This window comes from Bidens hawaiensis, unplaced genomic scaffold, assembly GCF_021521415.1.
Source record: "Bidens hawaiensis isolate Kalapana, Puna unplaced genomic scaffold, B.hawaiensis_p1.1 tig00055819_1, whole genome shotgun sequence".
Lineage (NCBI taxonomy): Eukaryota > Viridiplantae > Streptophyta > Magnoliopsida > Asterales > Asteraceae > Bidens > Bidens hawaiensis.
This window is the reverse complement of record NW_027500055.1, coordinates 41,531-66,390: the sequence shown is the minus strand read 5'-3', so window position 1 is coordinate 66,390 and position 24,860 is coordinate 41,531. Positions and strand designations below refer to the sequence as shown.

General features: G+C 37.5%; 1 protein-coding gene across 1 annotated transcript; it reads left to right on the top strand.

The window, feature by feature from the left end:
- The first annotated feature begins 8,640 nt into the window (after positions 1 to 8,640).
- LOC143601177 (transcription factor MYB12-like) lies at positions 8,641 to 19,183 on the top strand. Its single transcript, XM_077078654.1, has 3 exons — positions 8,641 to 8,788; positions 9,338 to 9,467; positions 18,544 to 19,183. Exons 1-3 carry the CDS (start codon positions 8,656 to 8,658, stop codon positions 19,139 to 19,141), a joined length of 861 nt encoding a protein of 286 aa, XP_076934769.1. The 5' UTR covers positions 8,641 to 8,655; the 3' UTR covers positions 19,142 to 19,183.
- The last annotated feature ends 5,677 nt before the right edge of the window (positions 19,184 to 24,860 follow it).

Below are 24,860 nucleotides of genomic sequence, written 5' to 3'. Positions count from 1 at the left end.
TAATTTATTGATATATAGCCTTGAGCCTTAGGTCAGTCCCATGTTGGATATCCGAGTTATACGATTCAACCCAAAATCTGCTCAACCTGGCAAACATATGAATAGCATGTGTTATTTTCTTGGTCCTTGAATACTAGGTAATGTAAAGCATACATGTTTCTATCGATCTTCTTCGACTCATATATATATATATATAGAAACATGATCAAATACATTTTACTCTTAACATGAAATCGGTGAGAACCAATTTACTGTTATTATTAGGTTTATTTTTATAGGTGTTTGTTGTTATTTTTTGTTAGTATTTGCTAATTTTCAATTATAAGACGTTCATATATATATATATATATATATATATATATATATAGGGTAAGGATCCTAAGAGAACCCTTTGCAAATTGAGAACTTTGAAAACCATTTTGAACCACTAAAACACCTTTAAATAAATATTTAAAAAAATCATAAAACAAAAAATAATAAAAAAATTTAAAAAGTAAAAAAACCAAAATTCTTATATTTCATTCCGGTTTCATTAAAAAAAACAAAAAAAACGTCGTATTATACACATATGTATAATTTTATATAATCTTTAGTTACGTAATATACACATATGTACAGTATCATTTATCTTAAATTATACACATCATACACCCCTTTTAGAAACTCACACACCCTATATACGATCGTATAGGACCTATACGATCGTATATAGGGTGTGTGAGTTTCTAAAAGGGGTGTATGATGTGTATAATTTAATATAAATGATACTGTACATATGTTAGGACCTATACGATCGTATGGGACAAAAAACAAAAAAAGTACACCTGCAGGCGCAGTGTACGGAGTTTGACTGGGAGTCATACGATAGTATGACTCCCATACGATCGTATGGAAACAAAAAAAAAACAAAAATTGAATGGAAACAAAATAAAGGGTATTCTTTATTATAGATATAATATATATGTTTTTAGAAATTTTATATAAAATTTTTTAAAATACGGGCCTAACCAATTCAGGGTATTTCCATCCTGAATTTGCAAATGTCATCCATTGCATTTAAAACTTTATGTTAATATGCCATACTGAATTTGCAAATATAATATATATGTTTGTAACAAATATATAAAACTTTTTAAAAAGTTACCAGTTGTTAAATAAAAAATATAAAAAAAAACAAGTTATACGATCGTATAGTATCCATACGTATGTAATGTTTCTGTACAGCAGACAAATCCTGCAAGAATCTGAAAAAAGCTAAAGTCCTATACGATTGTATAAGACCCATACGATCGTATGTGTTCCAAGAGTGTGTGGATAAGTCAAAGGTGTTTGAATAACCAACACCTTTATTTGAATTGTTTTTCCAGGTACTGCTGAGTCTGTGACTGTGGTTTATTGACTTTAAACCACTTGCAAAAAGACGAAAGTGGACCCTACAAAGGTATAATGTTTTGTATGAGATATTGGTTACAATTATTTATGGAGAATTTAAATTAAAAACATGTAAATGTACATATATGTATATAGTATACATATGTGTATATAGTTTAGCTAAATCGAGTTTTTTTTTATGAAACCAGGATGATAAAATAAAAATTTTGGTTTTTTTACTTTTTCGATTTTTACGTTTTTTTTATTTTATGATTTTTTTATTTTTGGGTTTTTTGTGGTCCAAAATGGTTCTCATAGTTCTCAATTTCAAAAAGGTTCTCTCATGATCATGATCATATATATATATATATATATATATATATAGAAACATGATCAAATACATTTTACTCTTAACATGAAAACGGTGAGAACCAATTTACTGTTATTATTAGGTTTATTTTTATAGGTGTTTGTTGTTATTTTTTGTTCGTATTTGCTAATTTTCGATTATGAGACGTTATAAGTATTTGCTGATTTATATTTTGTTGTTATTATTAGATGTTTTCTTTTGCTGTTATAAGTATTTGTTGGTATTTGTTGTTATTATTTTGTTCTTGTTTTTTATCCTTTTGTTGTAATTTTTAGTTTCTTTTCTATGTTATTATAAATCATTGAGTTGGTATTGTTTCTTACGTTCTCATTTTTTAATAAATTTGTATTATTTCCTACGTTCTCATGTTAAGATTAAAATGTACATGAACCTTCCCATATATATATATATATATATATATATATATATATATATATATCTCAGCTGCGAAAGTAATTTATAGATAAGTTGCGATAACTTTACTCAAGTCCTCGTATTTTTTATGGACTTTTGACCTAAAGTAATTTGATGAATGAATTATATATTCCCTTCTAAATTTCCAATCTCTTATCTTATTAAACCTAGATATCCAACGTTATGGCTCAAAACAATTTTGACAAACGCGTTATAATTTTCCTTTTAATTCTCTAATATCTTATCTTATTCATCATACTATTCATGGGTTATGGGTCAAAACAATTTTGACAAATGGACTATAATTTCCCTTCGAATTCTCTCACCTCATCTTATTCATCATAGTTATCCATGAGTCATTGGTTAAAACAATTTTGACAAATGTTTTATATAAACAAATTTTCTTAACTTTGTTAGACTACTTATTGTTTGCAGTACAATTTTGTTCATCTAGTTCAAATAACGAACCTTATCTATATTTATCATTTGACAAATCACAGGTTCAAAAGCTAGTTTCTCGAATAAATAATATACAATTACCTTTATATTTATATAGCATGGTATTTTTCTCATTACTATATAGACAGCTCTTCTTATTTATGTAATATATTTTTATTATATAAAAAAGTATTATCATATAAAAATAATAACATTGCACCTTGGTCACACACATTAAAAACCATTATTTGTAAGCTATATATTACAATAATTTCCTGGCTTAGGCGATGTCTTTATTGAAGTTCATTTAAAGCTAACATTATTGCACAATATTAATGCTTACTTGTAATAAAATTTTAGTTATATAATGAATAATGTTAGTTACAGTTCAAAAAAAATAAAAATATAATGAATAATGTTTATTGCACAACATGAATAATGTTTATTGTCACTTGAATGAAAAAACACAAAGTTACCTTTAAATTCATAGATGGACGTAATTGATGATGGTCACACTTAGGTATATGACATCACTTATAAATTTAATATAAATAAATAAATGATATTCAGTTTTTGACAAAATCAATAGCATAAAATATGAGGATATTTATCTTTTAGCTTCATGTTTCCACACCATTTAAGTTATGAACATCGTTCTAGTTTCTCTCTTTGTGTTTTTATTTAATGGTTTGACGATTTTGATTGATTTTATGGTGCTTTACTTCATCTCTATATATATAATAAACTAAAGGTGAGTAAAATGAACCATAATCGAAAACCGAACCGATAACCAACAAATTCTATAAAGTTGACCGTTAGCAAACAAAAATAACAACTATGGTTAAGTGAATCTGATTAACTGACTACTTGGTGGTAATTATTGTTACTGTGTTTTTTATAAATTTTATACCCCTATTTCCAACTTTATTTCTAGCTTCGAACATTTATATTTATGCTCCAACTTCATAATTAAGCGAGTACTCCATAATCAAATCATTTTCAACTAAAACAAAAAAAATACATTGAACAAAAAACCTAAACAGACCCATGACATACGACCAACAAGTGCACAACCATTCGATTATGGTTAAACAATCTTTTATAACCATCATAATCAAACTAAACCAACTTTACACAACCCTACTATAAACATTAAAGAAACAAGTATTGAATTGTCAACAAACTCCAACAACTAATTTAATATGAGAAAGTGAGAGAACAACAATAATAACTAAAAAGTTGTTCAATCACTTCCACCACATGGTTTCCAAAATCATTTAATAAAATATGGTAGGGATGAGGAAACTTATAAAAAAAAGGAATCACACAAGCTTTCGAGTGAGTCGGTTTTACTATGTGCAGGGCATCGCACTTTTTAAATTTAGAAATTCTTGTTGTCTTGATCTGACAAGACTACACTAACTTCAGAGTTTGATTTAGGCGTTCCCTCAAAAACCATATCGTCGGCTTCCACTTGACAGTCATTGTGTCACCGTCACAAGCAATGTTTTAAAAACCGGTATTTTTACTTGTACCGGATTAAGCTAAAAAACAGTACAACCGGTTGAACCGGGTTATACCGGAAGGTTCAACCAGTTAAATAGTTTACCTTATAATTTCCTATAAATGTAACTTTAATCCAAAAAATAAGCCAAAAGTAAATGATTTCATAACAAAAATAATCTAAAAGTTAAGTTGTATTAAAAGATATAATGCAAAATCACTCAATTTAAAAAAAAGTTAGTTATAAAGTTTACACGTTTGAATGTTAATTGTTGGGTTAAAAGTAATTTTGAAAAAATATGGGCCGCATATATAAAAATTTCTTGGACATAAAACCGATTTGCTGGTAAAAACCGGTATTTCAGACAAAAACCGCCAGTACTATGTTCAAGCAAACTGGCCAAAAATACCGGACTCAAAATATCGGCCTACTCTGCGAAATCCGGTTTAATCGGTTAAACCGGCCGATTTGAACCGGTTTTTAAAACACTGGTCACAAGAGCATAACTCTCTTGCATATAAACACGGGTGGGCTCTGGATTCTAACTGACAACCTCACAAGTCTTAGCTCAAATCATTCATTATCATAATCCACCAAAAAAACACAAATAAGAATCAAACTTGAGTATTTATTAAAGAACCCAAACCTTCTATTGAGTAAAATGCGGATCCAAATAGTACAAAACTGGCATAGTGTCACATACAAGTAAAAATGTTATTAAAAAACTAGACTTATACACGCACGTCACACGTGGTCAAATGCACGACACGTCAAGAGAAAAGTATGCATTCGAAGGATAAAAATTGTGTACATGATATGTGTCAACATGAAAAGTATGCACGACGTTTTTCATTATGCACCGTGCATATTGACACGCATTAGCATCACAACTAGAGGTATAAAGTATAAACAACTGAACTTGAGTTTCATTAGGCTCAAGCTCGGTTTATGAGTTGGTTTTTCAAGCTCCGAGTTGGTTTGTTTATTATATATTAATTAATTAATATACATGCATGTTTCAGAAAAAGAAGACGTTAAAAAGTTTAAGTTTGGCTCAAGCTCGTGTAGTACCTTAGATAATGTAAATCTCGGTTGTGCGGTGTGAAATTGAATAATTGATACATAGAAGTCCAAACAAGGTAAAAGTTAAAAATACACAAGGCTCGACCTCGATAACTAAACCAACTTTATTTGAGGCTCGGTAATTAGGCTTGTTTCGAGTTTTTTTATTGATCCTAGCTCGAGAAACTCATAAATGACTAGATAAATGTAAAAATGTATCGATAGTTCTGGTTGATAACCATTCTATACAATTATTTACATTTATTCAATATTTGATCCTGGTTTTATACATCATATAGATATGATTTGGATTGGATATATAAACTACTAAAAAGAGATTGATTTACTAAGGTGCTGTTTGTTTTTCAGAAGTAAAATGTCAGAAGTCTGCGAAACCACATCTGCCAACATCTGTAGAATGCCAAAAGTTTGTAACTCTAATTATTTTTTTAATAAACTACGGTTTTCGTCCCTGTGGTTTGTCCAACTTTGCGGTTTTACTCCAATAATTTCGAATTCGTGGTTTCCGTTCCTGTGGTTTCATTTTAATTGCAATTTAACCCGACCACACTAACCCCGTTAAGTCTGGTCGTTAAACCCATCAGCGTGAACCTTTCGTGATGGGTGGTTTTATTCTTTTTATCCCCAACCCTAATTCGCAAGCCCACTCACGTGAGGGGCTGGGATTTGTTTGGGGAGAAAAAGGACAAAACTGCCCCTCACGTGAGGTGCACGCTGATGGATTTAACGACCAGACTTAGCTGGGTTAGTGGGGTCAGGTTTAATTGCAAGTGAAATGAAACCACAGGGACGCAAATTGCAAATTTGAAACTATTGGACTAAAACCGCAAATTTAGACAAAACATAGGGATGAAAACCGCAATTTACTTTTTTTATTATTATTTAAACGGATGAATGGAATAAGTAACTTTTATATAATGTTGTATGGGGTTTGGGGTGGGGGGGGGGTAGTGAAAACGGAAAATCTGAGAGTTGTGAGCGACATTAAGATATGATTATTCACTAACTTTAAACGCAAACAATTATATTTAATTGTTAATATTGTTATAAATTAATGTGTTTGCCATCTCTTTAGTGAGAGGTTCGCAATAATACAAGATCTCCACAATGGAGCTTCGATGAATGAGATAACAATCCTCTAGTCATGTGTTGAATTATAAGATGTTTGTGAAAAATATGTGAGAATTAAAATTTATAAGCAGGGACCTTGCACTCTCACGCATGGGGGGCATGCCGTGACCATGAGCGATATGGTGTTTTGATGGAACATTTGTCGTTGATAATTTGAGAGCTCATCAATAACTTGTTGATGCTAGTTGTCGTTGGTGGTTTCATGTTGCACAATTAGTCAATTACTTCTATAGACAATGAGTCGTCCTTACTCGGCTTTTCATAGTTACTACTTATGGACAACATTGAAAACCATAAAAATCTAGCATTTTCAACTAGTAATTAAATTAAATTAAATAAATTGTTGTATAATACATATATATTTTTAACTCCTATCTTTAGTTCAGTTCAAACGCTTGATGAGTTATGGTTTTGTACCCGCAAAGATCTCTACCTTAGTTAAAGTCGATTATAAAGGAAAATCTTTGGAACTTTGTATGCTCTAGTAGATACAAAAACACCTCGAACATACACAAAACACACATGAGTTTCAAGCAACACAAGACAAATCTATGTTTGTTAAATGTCAGGCTAGGTTGTCATCTTTGACAGTACAAGTGAGTGTACAACAAACTGTTTTTCGTCGTTCTACAATACAAGACACATACATTTTAAAAAGAGACCCGAAATATATTTTAACGTAAACATATATCTAACATGTGGGCTCAGCAATACTACATTTGCTTGTTCTTCGTAATTTTTTATATTTCAACTGTAACCAGTATTTTAAGTTGCTTTTATTTATAATTTATAAGTTTGTTTCCATACCATTGTATTTTATTTATAGATTTTATTTATAATTTATAAGTTTGTTTCCATACCATTGTATTTTATTTATAGATTTTTTAAAGGGTATATCCCTACAAAGATATTTGTGTAAAGGTGAAATTGACATGTGGGCAAGACGATATAATGTAAGAATATCTTGATCAGGTAGATCCATCTCGTTCATGTCCCCAAATCACTTTTATTATTATATGCATAAAGCATAAAGTTATGCTCGTGAAGTTTGAAAGAAAAATAATATGAAGTACCAAATGAAATTTTGAAAGAAAACAAATACTTGAAACACGATCTAATCAACTAGCTAATCCCATTAAGACCGTCTACGGGATTTCGATGCCCTAGACGTGTACTAGAAAAAAAACCTTTGTATATAACTTTTTTTTGTCAAATATTGACAATAATTGTAATAACAATAAACAAAAACAAAGTAAATTCAAATTTATTAAGAGTAAAAAGTTAAGCATACATGGCTAATTATTAATTACTTAACTAGGATGTGGACCGACTTGAGTAACTTCTAACTTCGCGCCCTAACTATTAAGTAAGTAATTCATTGTGGGCTTAAGTAACTAAGTTTTATTTTTAACCATATATAAAAAAGCCCCCATCCCTAATTACCCATAAATTTACTTTTTATATGTAACTTTTCAAAAGAAAAAGAAAAAAAGGATTTCAGCCCTTCTTGATAATGGGCTTCCAACAGCGACTGAGGCCCGACCTACCTCTAAGCCGGCCCTGGATCCCATTTTTGAGAATAGCGAGTGTTAGGGGTGAGCATATCAAGGGTCACACCGTATACCCGACCCGTCAAACCCGTTTAACAAGCTCGTATTCCACATACACTACATGTTCCAGTTTTGAACATTTCACCCAAATGGGAAATGGTCCAGTCCGGGTCATACCCACCAACGCAACACATAAAACCCGTTTCAAATCCTGGGGCGACCCATTTGTAGATGGTCCGGATCCAGGTTTAGAAAAATCGTCTAACTGGTTCCAACCGGTTCCGGTCCGAGTTTACCCATTGCACATCCCTAGCTAGATAAAAAAAATAGTTTAGAAAGAAGTGTGATGGTGATTGTTCATTAGATCTAGGATTAAAAAAAATGACCAATAACATTATTATGGAAAGTACCAACACCCATTATGAAAATGAGAAAGGGGGTTGGAATTATTAAAAATATATGAGAAAATTATTGCATCATGTGGAGGGTGAAAACGTTGGAGATGCATGCCCCGTCACCAGCCCTAGATACTCAATAAGCCACGACAAGTTTGGTCTTTATATGTACAACATTAATCGTGGCAAACCTTTGCACCACACACACACACACAACACTCTAGTGTTACATCACTCTCTTTTTCCTTATCATTTATTATATAAGTCAATACACTTTAATATTCTCCTAACTACATACACTTTCTAGCATACTTTTTTTTCCTATTTATATATACACATCACACACTCTCCAAATACATTAGTGCATGTTATAACCTGTGTAACACATTTTGGTTCCAAATGGGAAGAGCACCATGTTGCGAAAAGGTCGTGTTGAAGAGGGGAAGGTGGACAGCTGAAGAAGACGAGATACTGAAAAACTATATTGAAGTTCATGGTGAAGGCTTGTGGAGATCTTTACCGAAAAAAGCAGGTGTGTTTCTGACTTTCTGTATAAGAATGTATTCGCTTTGGAATGTGTTTATATCGTATTTCACTACTAGAGAATTAGACATTTTTTTACGATTGCTTTTGTAGAAAATATGTTGGAAACCCCACTTTTGAACAATTTTTCATCAAAATGGTGGTGTTAAAAAAACATATGTTTGAGAATTGTTTCAACTGTTTTTCAACAACTTTTGTTATAAAATTGCTACAAATATATACCGTTGCAAACTTCCTACAAAAGCTATTTTCTGGTTTATTTTTCATTTGGGGTTAGTTTATACAAGCATAAAAAAACAAAAGAAACAGTTGATAAATATTTTTTTGTTGGAAAGTTAGCAACAATTTTCCAACGAAATTCTATTGTTACTATTCTGTTGCAATAATTTAGCAAAATTAGACCCTTTTATTTGTTGGAAATTCGTTTGAAATCTGTTGAAATTACTTTTCGTAGAAATTTTGTAGGAAAATGACATGTTTTCTAGTAGTGTTTTCATAATTAACTCGTACTATGTATGTGTGATTGTGTATTTCATAGGGTTGTTGAGGTGTGGTAAGAGTTGTAGACTGAGATGGATTAACTACTTGAGGTCGGATTTAAGAAGAGGAAATATATCTAAGGAAGAGGAACAACTGATAGCCAGTTTACATGCTTCTTTAGGTAATAGGTACGTACTCGTTTATCTCTTAATTTGTGGCGTTTACTCTAATTCCACACAAAGTTTAATATATTAAATAAAATGATTCAATTACAATAGAGAGGTGGATAAGCGGGCAACAATCTGCGCCGCCACCCCATTTTAAATGACAAACCCAGTCTTATTGAAAACAAAGTTATAGTTCTTTGACGTTGATAAGTTTATTAATATGCATGACCCATATAGATACGTATGCATGTGTGAAGAATAGGTCCCAGCAGAGCCCAGTTGGACCCGCAAGACTCACCTTGAAAAGGGACGTCTGCGCAAAGACCAACTGGTTCCGCAGGACCCACCATGCTCAGAGAGATGAAGACCTTACGCGCAGTACGCCAGCTATTCCCGCAGGAAAAGCCTCCCAATGGTGAAGTACCCCGCCTGTTCCCGCAGCTGCGGATACAAGCCATCAGCGGATCCTACCCGCACTAATAGTAAGGCTACACGCACAAGGCACTAACTCTCAATAATTCAGTAATGTCACCTGAAGAAGGAATTAGCAAGGCGGGAATACTCCTGCCCAAATGAGCCAGTCCGTACGCTTCTGGAGGATCTTTTATACTATACCTGCCAAGGTATGGACAAAATAGACAAGATCTGACCAAAGCAGCCCATGAACCAATTACAGGGTGACAGCTCACTGACAACAGTACGAGGAGCAGCATGCTCTAGTACAAAATGTCACTATCAGCCGCTGCCTACTCACCAACCCTCATCGTGGCACGTACAAAGCCTGCAGTTGGTGGAAAAGGAATAGTACACAGCCGGCCATGTCACTATCAGCCGCTGCCTACCCACCAACCACCAGCATGGCACGTGCGTAGCCCACAGTTGGTAGAAAAGGAATATTATACAGCTGGTTGTACCTGCTTGGAAACCTACCTTCGGCTATAAATACTCCAACACCTTGGAACGGTATCATCATCTTATATTATCTCATATCATCACACATCTTATCTGCTCTAGCTATTTCTCTTAATATACACTTATATTCAGAGCAATCTAGTCTGATTCTCACGCCGGAGGGTGGTCACAAGGAGGTACCCCCCATTCTCAGTGACGAGCTCACGGTGTCTGTTTTGCAGGTCATCAGAAGAATAACCATCTTTGCCGGACCTAACCCTCGTGGGAAACATCTACTTGACCCTAAGATTATCCGTAATCTGCCGGGGTCACCTAGTGTTTCTTCATTGGCGCCATCCGTGCATAAAAGATATAACTAATTCTTTTTCAGTTTTTTCAAAACTTCTGGAAAGATGGTTAAGGTTACTCCGGTGCCAAGGCCAGCGAGTGACCAAGAAACCCCGGTAACCAAAACCCCAGCTACTGGGGGGAACACCGGCGAGTACACAAATTTTACGAACACTACCCCGGTTACCCAAGCCGGGGCAAGTGCAGTAAACAATCCTCCCCTAGGATTCATTGATACCCAGGTGGAGAGACAACAGACGAGGCTCCCCCGCCAAACACTTGATCAAGTTAAAGCGTGGGCGGAAGCACGTCAAAAGAAATTCCAGGCTGAGTTGGATGAACGCTTACGTTCACTCCAACAGGTTGACGAATTCGGAAGCACTCGACAACAGCTCAACATGAGAAATGAGTGCGAGTACTTGGACGATGATCGGGAGGAGTCCGACAGTGACGCAAACCCTCGTCATAGGGCGAAAGGGAAGCGCAAGGAAACAGACTTCCAACCGATAAGGAATTTTGGAGAAACTTTCAAACCAAGGAACGCGGGGGGAAACCCACGTGACTTCTCCAAAACCTTTAAACCAACTGTTGCAAATGCGGGAACGTCCAAATTTGCAAGGGACATTGCGGAAGCAATTGCCCCGAAAAGTGCCAAACAAATGTCCAACATAGGCAAATATGATGGTATATCTGACCCAGACGATCATTTGAACAGATTCATAGAGGGGGCAACCGTCAGCAATTGGACGGAACCCACGTGGTGTTACATGTTCCAAATGACGCTTGTTGGGGCAGCCAGAGCGTGGTTCGACCGTCTACCGGTCCACCACATCTACGATTGGGCAGACTTCCAGCAGAAGTTCAGCCAACACTTCAGTCAACAAAGAAAGTATACCGAAGAGCAATGGACGATCCTCAACTGCATCCGAGAGGAAGATGAGTCTTTACTAGACTTCATCACGCGCTTCAATTCAAAGAAGCTAAGTCTGGGCACTATTAGCGAAGATCTTGTTCGCGCTGCTTTCATCCAGGGCGCGGAAGACCCAGAGCTCATCCGCACCTTAACGGGTAAAGATGGCATGCCATCCACGTGGGATGCCATCATGACAGCAGCTAAACGCTTCGCGGAAACGGAAAAGCAACTGGGTAGAGATCCTCCCCAGAGCACAAACCTCTACACTCAAAAAACAAGAGAAAACAACGTCCTTACCGCCCGACAAAACAAAAAGAGAAAGCTCGGTATTTGGCAGTCAAGGGTAAACTTTGGCACCTCATCCGGCTCGCACCCTCGGTTAGGCGGAAAGGATAACATGCAGTCGAACCGGAACTCCAGATGGACGCCACTCACCAAAAGCGTCACCGAGATATTTGCCACCGAGAGGCTCCCAAGGCCAGAGGCTCCAATAATACGACAGCGTCCAAACGCTGATCAAAGCAAATCCTGTGACTTCCACAGGACAAAAGGCCACACCACGGAGGAATGCGTAGCCTTGAAGGTCGTCGTCGAAGCATTCGTCAGAAATGGGAAACTCACTCACCTCGTGGCGTAATGGACGCTAAGCAGGCTAATGCGTGTAGAACCCCAGTTGGGGAAAACACAGATGAAACTGCAGCTTCAATGTTGGAGACTACATACTGCGTAAACAACGAGATTTAGAACCAGGGGCATATCGGCTCGAAAGGCTCGATGACACCCCCATCCCAAGAACATGGAAGGGAGCTCAATTACACAGGCTGCATGTAGATCAATTCCAAACTTGTAAAGAAAAGGCCTAGAGCCACTTCTAATGGAAATGATTCTCCAAATCACATTAACGCTGATGGTCTTACATTTATACTTATGATCTTTCCTGACGGATATGCCGGTATTCACCGCATAAATATGGAAAGAAGTAAGTCGTTGCGTGTGGAAGGCGGCAAAACCCGCATAAACACAAAAAACGGTAAAAATTTCTAAGGAAAAGATGAGGAAAACCTTCACGCAAGTCAGTTATAGGTGAAGTTTGGTCATCCCACTAAATGAAAGTGACGGTCCTACCCGCACAATCATGATAGAGGAAGCTGAACACTAACCTATTGACAACCACGCGTCGAAAGGTTAACTTATTCAAAACACTTGGAAAATTGCTAAGTTAAACTAAAGTATGCATGAGCGAATCATATATTGTTTATGAGGCAAAACAAGTGCCAAATTAAACTATAATATGCATGAGAAAGTCATATAACGTTTATAAAGCAAGCCATTAAGTGAAAGTGACGGTCCTACCCGCACAAACATTTATATTTCATAAAAAATTCAAACATTACAAGAATGGCCAGGTATCTACCCGCCTACAGAAATATAAATCTATCCTAACGGTGGGAAGGGATCTCAAGGTTCAAACTTCAGGACCACTCCCTCCAAACCCACTTGAACCCGCACCATCAGTTGGCTGTGGCGGTTCAAGGAAAGCCTTGAGAATAGTTAGCCCATCATCAGCAGCAGCAATTTCGTTCACCTTCTCCACCACCGGATGCGGGAAGGCAGCATACTGGTTCACTGCTTGGTCGTAAGCAGCTTCAGTGTCCACGTCATAAAGAGGGAAGTTGGAAGGCGGGATGCCCTTCTCAACAAACCTCAGACCAAGCAGGAAACCAGCCTTTTCCCCATCCTCATGGGAAGCGTTGAGGGCTGCGCTCATGGCATCGTCATAAGATGTGTTCGTGAAGATCCGACGCACAACCTACAAAAAATATATCTGTATCAAAATCTTTTCTAAGTACAAAGAAAAGCGTAAAGATATTATGAAGCTACGCATACCTGCGACAACGCTTCTCGTAGAAGCCATTCCTTGGTGATCAGAGCTTCCTGGAGGGCAGCTTGAGCTTTGTCACGGGCGCGTTCGGCTTCATTTTGGTTAAGGTTGGCAAGCAACACTTCTTTAGCTGCAGCCTCTTCAACGCCCTTCAGCTTACGCTCAGTGTGGTCAAGCATACCCCTCTGGTCCAAGATCTCTTGGAGCTTCTTGGCGTCTTCCATGGCCAAGGCATCATGAGCCTGCTGGAGCCTCCCTAGTTTGGCTTTAAGCTCCTCATTCTCGGCGCGCAGAGGCTCAGCAATGGCTTCAGCTTTGGTGGCCCTCTCGGTCGCGTTCCGCGCAGTTTCCTTAGCCAACCTAAGCTGTTCGTTAACAGCTTGGGTAGCCTTGGAACGGGCCTCGAGCCGGGCCTGAACTTCAACCTCGAGGGCCTTGAAGGCCTTTTCCTTCTCCGCAGCAACGGCGGCAAGTCTCCTGTTCTCCTCCCGGATAGCCCGCGCCTGAGCCACTTCCTGGCTACGCGCCGTCTTTAACTTGTCGTTTTCACGACAAAGCAACTCGACGCGCGGGTGCATCCGAGCAAGGAGAATCCGAAGCTCATTCGTCAGCCTACCCTCTTGGTAGCTAGACATGGCTTCCCCCAACGCACCACTTGGGGCTGCGTGACGCGCCCACTCGACGCAGTCCACAGCCGTTCGAAGGGTTGTTCCCCGGCGGATGTCCCACCGTGAAACATACAACTCATTGGAATCCGAAACTGCAAAAACAAAAAACGGTTAGGAAAAGATGATAAAAAAATAATAATAATAGGCCAAAATAACCCTACGCACCTGTAGGGTCGACAACAGGCCGGTAGCCGCCAAACCCATCTCCCGACCCTAAGGGATATCCATTCAAGAGGTCAGGCAGATGGGAAGGAGGCAGAGATTGGCTAGAAGCCCCAACCCTGAACATACCTGATGAACCGGCCGGGGACGAGGTAGTCGCCGGTGCCGGAGGCATGGTTGAAGCCGCCGCGGTAGAGACCACTGGAGGTGAACTCACAATCGTGGCCGCCGCTGCGGAGGAGCCCGCAGAAAAAATCACCGCCGGCTCAGTGAAGGATGCAGTGAAGATGGCACTGACAGCCGGCGGAGATGACGTCACAATTGGAACAGTTTCCTCAACGGGATGAGCAACTGAACCAACACTGCAATCAGGCGCAGCTGCCTGGGTCATCGCCTCGGGTAGGTTGACCAAACCTACCGTCGTGGGTCCAGAACTGCTCCTTCCCGCACCACTTTGGAATGCGGTTGCATCCACGCCTGCATGAAGATAACAAAATATTAAAAACAATGGCGGAAAGAATTGCGGGTAAGATAAATAAAAAGTATACTTACGGGTTTTCTTAAGCTTGAAGGTTCTGATGGGCGGGGACGAACCCGATGGAACTGGCCTCTTCATGCCAGTCACCGTTGTAACGCTTGGCTGCTCGAAGGTGACAGCTGTCCCAACCCCCGTGACAATGGTCTCACCAGGGTTCCCCGCCGCCTCCTCACTTTCGGTCTCCGAGTCTGACCGATTTCCCTGATCGGCGGTGGGGGCGACCTTCGCCTTGCCCTTCACGCCGGCAGCTTTCTTCTTCCTCACGAAGAAAGGCCCATCTGCGGATCCCTCATCAGAAGATGATAAAATTAGGGAAACTCCAGCAGAGGTTTGAGCATGAAGAGGGCGAGGGTTAAAAAATCCCTTACCTGGCCGCGTGGCGCTCAAAATCTCGTGGCCCGGCGGGTAGACCTCCACAAACCGATCCGCCGTTTGCTCCAGGATGGGCAACTCGTTCTCATCAAGAGCACGAGTACCCAGCCGAGCGGGACCACCGCTCTCACGCGGTTGCAGAAGCGATTGCAAGTTGTTTCCCTCTGAAAATAAAAGAGAAACAGTTAGAAGAAAAACCCTAAATCAGCAAAGAAGACGGAGCATACCGTATGGAGTAGAATTCAAACCGTATTCGAGGATGATAGGTACTTGCGGCGTCCAAGAACCGGCATCCTTCCATACCCGGCTCATCCCGAGCATCACCATCCCAGACTCCGCAAAGCGGTAAACCGGAGTCTGGATCCGGGAGATCTTGGTAAACCATTAAGTCTCCTGGTAGTTGGAGGCGTGAAGGTTGGGGAGTGCTCTCCCGTTCTTGAATGTCATCGCTATGGGGACGACGCGAGCGGAGATATAGAAAAACTCCCGCTTCCAAGACCGAAGACTGCGCTCGGTAGCGCAGATCTTCAAACCCTTGATCCGAGTGACCAATGTATACCAGCCCTGGATGCACCTCCAGGAATAGAAGGTCATCAGGCGGTCGACGTGGGGCTCAACGCCCAAAATGTGGCACACCCATTCAAAGTGGCGAACCTTTGCGATCGCCATCGGATGCACCTCCGTCAAATGTACACCGTGTTTCTCCAGAACACGGTATACGAACTTCGTTAATGGGAATCTGAGATTCCCATATATGAAGGATGAGGCATAAACCCCTATCTTTCCCTTGGGGGCATCATACACCGTCTGGTGAGGCTCAGGAAACTCAGGCTCGAAAGGCTCGAGCATGAACTTCTTGACGATGTACTGATAAAGGTTGACGGAAAGAGCACACTGGCACTCGCCAGCGGTACTCTTATCGTCCTTGTCAGACGCGGACATCGGGTTCTCAGGGTATACGTCGGACTCTTCGGCAGTAACCTCAGGATCATGAGTAGAAGACATGTTGAGGATGGAAAGAAGAACGATTTCAGAAGAATGCTCGACAAAAGTTAGAGTATTCGCCGGAAATCGCTTAGAAGAAGAAGTGAAAGTGTGAGTTGAGATGCATCCTCTTCCCCCTTTATATACCCATCGCAATGAATGCGATGAATTTAATGCGGGGGAGAGGGAAAAGCGCAGGCGCAATGAGACGATGACACGTGGAAAGCAAGCTGGCAACAGCTGTCGACAGGACGCGCCAGAAAACTCGCACCCACGCGCCTGAAAAAGCGTCTGGAATGACCATATACTGTCACGTCGCCATAACTTCCTGCACATCCTGAAACTGTCAGAAGAAACCGTCGGACGACGCTAACATCCCTTCAACAGTTTGGACTGTTCTTATCCTTTCACCAACTCTTCGAATTTCAAAAAGATTCAAAGATTCAAAAATAAGAGGGAATATACCCCATTACCTTGGTAACCAAGAAACCGTAAGACAAGTGCGGGTACAGTGTCAAGTCGAAACCCTTCACATACTTAGCACCTGCAGGGAATTGAAGCCAAGAATACCTTGGAAGTAAAAAAATTATAAGACGAGTGCGGGTACAGTGTCAAGGCGAAACCCTTCACATACTTAGCACTTGCAGGGAATTGAAACCAAGAAGGATATTCTGGGCCATGCTTGTGGAAAGGGAAATAACATCCCCGCATAGCGAGAACGTTGAGAACTAGATTGTTTGAAGCTCCAAGATGGAATTGGTTATTTAACATAATTGATCACTATGTCTAAAACTACCAAAACCTCGTGGAGAATCTACACAAGTGAAACTCAACGCTCCTGACTTGCGAGGAGGTTACACACCTACCCGCATCATACCCAAAGATCAAGCAGAAAAGTCGGGAATTTCTGCACGTGACATTAGGGAAACCGCGAGAAGAATCCCCACGGACAACCTTAAAACTAAAAACCCTTTTCAAAACCCTTTGCTTAAGTCCAAAAGTTCACCTCACTTATTAACAATTCATGAGAAGAACATTGGACTGGGGGAACTTGAAGAGGTAGGTCCCAGCAGAGCCCAGTTGGACCCGCAAGACTCACCTTGAAAAGGGACGTCTGCGCAAAGACCAACTGGTTCCGCAGGACCCACCATGCTCAGAGAGATGAAGACCTTATGCGCAGTACGCCAGCTATTCCCGCAGGAAAAGCCTCCCAATGGTGAAGTACCCCGCCTGTTCCCGCAGCTGCGGATACAAGCCATCAGCGGATCCTACCCGCACTAATAGTAAGGCTACACGCACAAGACACTAACTCTCAATAATTCAGTAATGTCACCTGAAGAAGGAATGAGCAAGGCGGGAATACTCCCGCCCAAATGAGCCAGTCCGTACGCTTCTGGAGGATCTTTTGTACTATACCTGCCAAAGTATGGACAAAATAGACAAGATCTGACCAAAGCAGCCCATGAACCAATCACAGGGTGACAGCTCACTGACAACAGTACGAGGAGCAGCACGCTCTAGTACAAAATGTCACTATCAGCCGCTGCCTACTCACCAACCCTCATCGTGGCACGTACAAAGCCTGCAGTTGGTGGAAAAGGAATAGTACACAGCCGACCATGTCACTATCAGCCGCTGCCTACCCACCAACCACCAGCATGGCACGTGCGTAGCCCACAGTTGGTAGAAAAGAAATATTATAAAGCTGGCTGTACCTGCTTGGAAACCTACCTTCGGCTATAAATACTCCAACACCTTGGAACGGTATCATCATCTTATATTATCTCATATCATCACACATCTTATCTGCTCTAGCTATTTCTCTTAATATACACTTATATTCAGAGCAATCTAGTCTGATTCTCACGCCGGAGGGTGGTCACAAGGAGGTACCCCCCTTCTCAGTGACGAGCTCACGGTGTCTGTTTTGCAGGTCATCAGAAGAATAACCATCTTTGCCGGACCTAACCCTCGTGGGAAACATCTACTTGACCCTAAGATTATCCGTAATCTGCCGGGGTCACTTAGTGTTTTTTCAATGTGTCTCTATATATTTCTCAAGAAATGGACACATATTGGTTTTCATTCATTAGTCACACATCTCAATGTCAATTTACATGTGATTTGATAATGACATATAGAAACTGTAACTGAAAGTCACCTTTTTTTCAATCTCAAGCTTTGTCCCCTCAATAGTGAAATTTATTTTTATTAAGTATAGCTAAATGTATCCATCGTCCTAAATTTCATTATAGTTTTGAAAGCATCAAAGTGATACATATTTTTGTCTTTTATAATGTATAATAATTGAGTAATATTACTGACGTAACAAGTTACAGGTGGTCTTTAATAGCTGTCCACTTGCCTGGGCGAACAGACAATGAAATTAAAAACTACTGGAACTCGCACCTTAGCAGAAAAATCCTCCCGACAAGACGACCACAACCTATCAACCCACCAACAATAACCATCACACCCACCGTCAACAAACGCAAAGGTAGAACCAGCCGGTCCACCATGAAGATAAACAAAGTTTATAGACCATCAATTATAACGGACACTAAGACAGTTCAAGCAGACGAACCACCAACAAAAAATCATGACCCATGTGCCACTAGTCATGAAGAGGAGATGCTTTACTTTATCGAAAACATTATGGACCAAGATATGCTAGCCATGGTTGAGGACGATTGCTCGACAGGTTCAACCGTTGAGCCCATGAATCATGTGAATAGTGATGGGGAAGAAACCAAGAAAATTGTAAGTGCGCAAATGGATGTTGTTGGTTCAAGCTCATCAACTACGAATTCGTTTGATAATTGGAATTGGGATTTCGATGTCGAAGATGGTGTATTAGGGTTTGGTGGTGAGGAAGATGATAACATATTGGCATGGCCATGGGAGAGCATAATAACAAATAATGACAATTCTCTATGAGTAGCATGTAATATTAGGAATTAGTAGCTAGTCTTTTCTAAGTGTAGCATGTAATATTAGGAATTAGCCTTTAGTTTAAAAAATACATGTAGACATGTAATAATCTACTTAGACTATTACATTTGCCTTTAGTTTAAAAAATACACGTAGACATGTAATAATCTACTTAGACATGTAATAGTCTATGTATCATACTTTTTTTCCTTCTAGTTTTTCATGCTATATACTGTTAGATTAATTACATAACATCAAATTATTACAAGAAAAAAAAAGACTTAAAACCATTTAACCTTTTAGTGATTCATATTTTAAATTTTATAATCCTTAATGCAAATACGTGTGTGATGCATATAAAAAATTATTATAACTAATCTGTTTATTTTTTAAATAGTTTACCTACTATTCATATGTAGATGTAACCTTGTAGGTAATATAGTCTATACATTACATTCATGTTTAGATTGTTTATGTAAATGAAATTTGTTCCTTCTTATTATGTGAGGGGTGTTTTTATAATTTAGGGAGTGACTCAGGGTGTTGTGAGTGGAGAGTTTTTATATTTTAGAAAAAGTAGTGATTTTTCTGTATATTTGAAAAGTTACTGTTCATCCCCTATAATTTTTTAACATATTTTGAAAGTGGTTGTGAGTGAAGGAAAGAGAAAAGGTAATGATAAAATGTATAAAAAGTATTATTTAATTAAAATGGAGAGAGAAAATAAAGTGAGTTTGAGTGTAATTTTTGGTTTGAAAATAGGGAGTGGGATGAGAATGCTCTTATTACAGAAAAAAAAACAAGATTGGAAATTAAAATAAGTGATTATTTTGTGATAATTTAACAATTTTAAGGTTGAAAAAAATAAGTGAATATTCTTGTTTTGAATGGTCTTTAAAAAATAAAAATAAAAAAAATTGCTCTCTCATTGTGAGCAGCCAAAGTCGAAAACCGAAAATCAGTTTTTTGAAAATCATAACCAAAACATACAACAAAATCGGTTCGATTAGTGTGCCGGTTTTTTGTTCGGTTTATTTGTGTTAATAACTAAAACCAAACGTTGGCTAAATTTTTGTTTAAAAATATATGAAATGGAGGTTTAACTATAATTTATAAATTCTTAAATGAATGTATATATACATGAAATAGAAATATAAAGACTTGAAATATATAAAAATATGAATGATTTGATTCGGTTAACTATATATGTGTACGTAAAAATAGGGTCATCTCCGTGAATTTAAATACCTCGGCCGAGCCAAGTAAAAAGGCCCGTAGCCTTTAACGAAATTTTTTTATTCGCTAATGTAAATATATAAAACTTTTATCCAACGATTTATTACAAGCTAAAACCATTCTAAGTATGCAATTATCTCATAAACTATTACAAATAACCTTATTTTTAACATAAAAAAACATATATATATATATAAATTGTGCCCACGAAAGTTATCATCACTGCACCACAATTAAAAGTGTACGGGTTGTGGATTAATGATGGGCCATTTTAGTGGAGCCTAAGTTAAATTGAAAATAATTGTGTTTGTTAAAGAAGGAAAAATGGTAAAGATTACTAATTAGATCACTCGTGGTGGGTTCGTTGTGTGTGTAGTGGTTTTTTTTTTTTTTTGGGGGGTGGGGTGGGGGGGGGGGTTTACACCGAGGTGAACACCCCTCGTCACATTATTCCAACCGTTTCCGTGAGGTTCGTTCTCGGCGTAACGAGTTGAAGAGTTAACCGTTTGGTAACAGTAAAATTTAAAAAACCAGAAAAAAAAAGAAAAACAATATATATATATATATATATATATTTTGTTTTCACACCTATTAGATAACACTCTCCGCTAATTTTATGCACACTATTCTACAACCATAGTATCAAATCTCTTCAAAACATCACTTATAAAAAAGTAACCAAATTCCCAACCAATTCACCAACCGATAATTAGGGAAGGCTTACGAAGATGGACCCATGAAAAAGTATTGTTAGCAAAGGCTTGGGTCTATGTTTCCGAAAACTTGGACCCTGTGGAACAACGAACGTCGGGTTTTTGACCACGAGTTTGTAACTATTTTGTTTCAGATGGAGGATCAAGCGATCGTACACAGCAACAAGTGTCATCAAAATGACAAAATATGGTGAGACAAATTAATGCTCGCGATAACAACTAGGGGTGTTCATCGGATCGGATAACAGATTATTCGGGTTATTCGGATTTGAAAATTTTTAGAACCTATCCGAAATCCGATCCGATCCGAATCTATCCGAATTCAATTCGGATCGGATTCGGATAATATCTGAATAATCCGAAATTATCCGAATAATCCGAAATAAAGCTAAAATGTTTTTCTATTTTTTTGTTCCTAACATTTAATAGTTTGAAACCACAATAAACATACAAACTGAAAAATACGAATTACTCTTAACATAAATTTAAAGTTTAAACTTCAAATAATAGTCTAAAATATATACCAAACCGGAAAATACCAATAAAAACATGTTTTTTATTCGGATTAATCGGATATCCGAATAATCCAAACAATCCGAATTTTTTAAAATTCCATATCCGGATCCGATCCGAATCCGAATTACTTATTCGGATATTCGGATTGATCCGATCCGAATAAGAATTCGGATCGGTTTATTTGGGTTTCGGTTTCGGTTCGGATTTCGGATTTATTCGGATTTCGGATTCTTGAACACCCCTAATAACAACACGCATGAAGTCATAACGAAAATCAAAGCCGGTGGAATTGAGAATAATATTTTTATCTATTTTGTTTATTGAATAAAGTGTTGTTACAAAGTACTTATGCATGTTTAAATTTATAATCTATGAATTTTTTATTATTATTTTTGAGTTTTTAGAATTTTAATTTGTTAGTTATTTTTAAATAAAAATTAAAGTTTTTTAGGATGAAAATGTGAACAAAGAAAGAATTGCATAACAATTTTATCACTACGTCATTTTTTTTGTAAAACTAACCAACGCTGACTAGAACAACACATAGTAGAAAACCGTTATATGTTTAGTTACCACTATCCGTGCTCTTATTTGCCCTCCAAATCTGTATTGTTGTTTCCGATACAACCTTTTGCCTAGACTTAAAAGTGTGTTTTGATGTGTGATTATGGAAAGGGTATAATTGTCATTTTAAAATTACCGGACTTTGCAAAAACTTCCTTAAAATTTTCATGCACAAGTGTCTGCCAACAAATTTATTTTATTACTATTCAGATATAGCTATTAATGGGATTTAACAATTGATGCATGTGATGGATTAGAGAGGGAGTATGACAAACCACTACTAGAGGTTATTGTCTAGTTGTTGTTCGGTCATTTATGTAAAACAAAACATTGTTAGTCTTACCACAAAAGACATTAGGCCTAGCGTAGCGGTGTAACAACCTCTAACGTAAGAATAAGTATTAATTGAAAGTCTTAAGATGAGAGTAAATTCGTAGGGTTTAGGTGGTTGAGCGACAATTCAATTCACTTTCCATAGACAGAATTAATAGAACATATGTACATGAACAGTGGAGAATCTATAAGATAAATTAAGATGTAGCAAGAACTAAACAATTTTTGTTTATGGGTAGTCGATACATAAATCTAAGAAGAACAAAAATTGCATTAAAAATGCACTTCACCAAGAAAATTGAGAGGTACGTAGTTGCACTAAAAATGCACTTCGCTAAGAAAGTTGAGAGGTAGCACGGACTACCCCTTAATCAATGCTAGATTCACCCCTGCCTGAAAATGCATTTTTGCATTTCATTATCTTCAATACAACGTTCTGTCTATGAGTGCTTCCATAGTTCATATCTATACCACCATTACTAGTTGTATGCGTTGTTTGAGGTGGTTTGGGTGTCGTCCATTGTGTAAGTATCGTAGAGGGGATTAGAGGGGCACAAACCGTTTTAAATCTCTAAACCGGTTTGGGTTGAAACCTGCTCGGTTTGGTCAACAAAGTCAAAACTTGTTTATGATTTGTTTCGGTTCGTGTTGACTGGTTTATTGATCGGGTTATGATCGGTTTTGGTTATGTTTTAAACCGGTTTTTGCTCAGTTTTGGTAGAGAAAATTATAAACCGGTTTCGAACCTATGGTTTCAAACTGGTGTCTACATAATCGGTTTCAAACCAGTTTCGATTTGATTTTCGAATCAGTTTAGTTAACCGGTTTATTTGTCTACCTCTTCGTTAAATGTTAGCCGTATTGCATTAAATGAATATTGTTCCATTTCACGACAATATATTTCAATGCTACGTGGCTTCATCTCCTCTGGTCCAAATGTCCTATACTAATTTAGTAATAATAATATATGGTTCGAGTCTTCGAGAAATAATCCAACAAATTTTCACTTCCAAAGTTTAGGTCCAACAAACATTATATTCTCTAACGGGCCGATCCATTTAATATTTATGAATTTTGGAATTTAGAAAATGAGTTCATTTTTTATGGCATACAATATATAAATAACTAGGTTTTATCCCCGTATTACGGGGCTGTTTTCATTTTTTGTATTTTAATATTTATATAATTTTTGAATTTTGATTTTATTTATTGTAATGAAGTTAATAATATTTATTTATTGATTTTTTTGGATTTTGATTTGATTTTATTTATTGTAAAGAAAGTTAATAATATACTTAGGGTTTCATGATGCTTTATTTCACAAATAAATGAGATTTTGTAACTCGTTTAAAAGATATATGAGTTTTGGTGAGACATATGTCCCACTTTTTTTACTATAAAATTGTTTCTTAATATAAATAATATATATTTTAAGAAAATTGGAAATATTTAGTGTATCTCTATTTTATATGATTTTCATAACAAATATTTGGTTAGATTACTTTTTAATATAATGAGATGTTATAACACGTTTAAGGGTTATCTGGGTTTGATGAACCCATACCCGTGAATTCGTGTCAAACGCATGAGAAACCTTCATTTACAAATAAAATAATTTTATGGCTTGAGAGAATGTATGGAGTAACCAAAGAGCTTTTAAATGTTTCGTTTATATATATATTTAATATACAATCTGTATTCTATTTTAAAATAATAAATCATAAAAATAAAAATGAAATATTATTAGAGAAGTGTGTCAAGTGAGAGTAAAAAATAAAGCCTAAAACCTTTTGCGTGTATGGTTCTGATAAACAGGTATGTGGTATTAGATAATTAGTCCTAACTGGTGTCACAATAAAATAAAATATGAATCAACTTCTAATGGGCTAACATGCAACATTTTTAACTTGATGCACATGTTTAATGAAATGCATCGATATGCAATCAAAGTTTATGTATCACAATATCAATGTATATGCTAAAAGTTTAAATCTAAATGTTTTAAGAGTGTACTTGAAACTTAGAAGATGAAAGACAGCATGATTTGATAAAAGCTTACAATATCAATATGTTGGAAGTTCAACCATCATGCATAGTTGTAAGTTTAAGGCCGGTTCAACGTCCTCGGAGGCCTATAACTAGCTAAAACGTTGAGGCATTTTCCTTTTCTTTTATATATGCGTATAGCGCTAGAAAGTATACAAAATTATAAAATATGGATGATATGCAGTAATTATACAAACTCCTGTTAAAATTGAGGTCCTATAAAACTGGAGGTCTAAAGTCATAACCTTATTTAGCTTACCCATGAGACGGCCCTGTATGTAACTGCCTACTAATTATACATGGTATATACGTACATG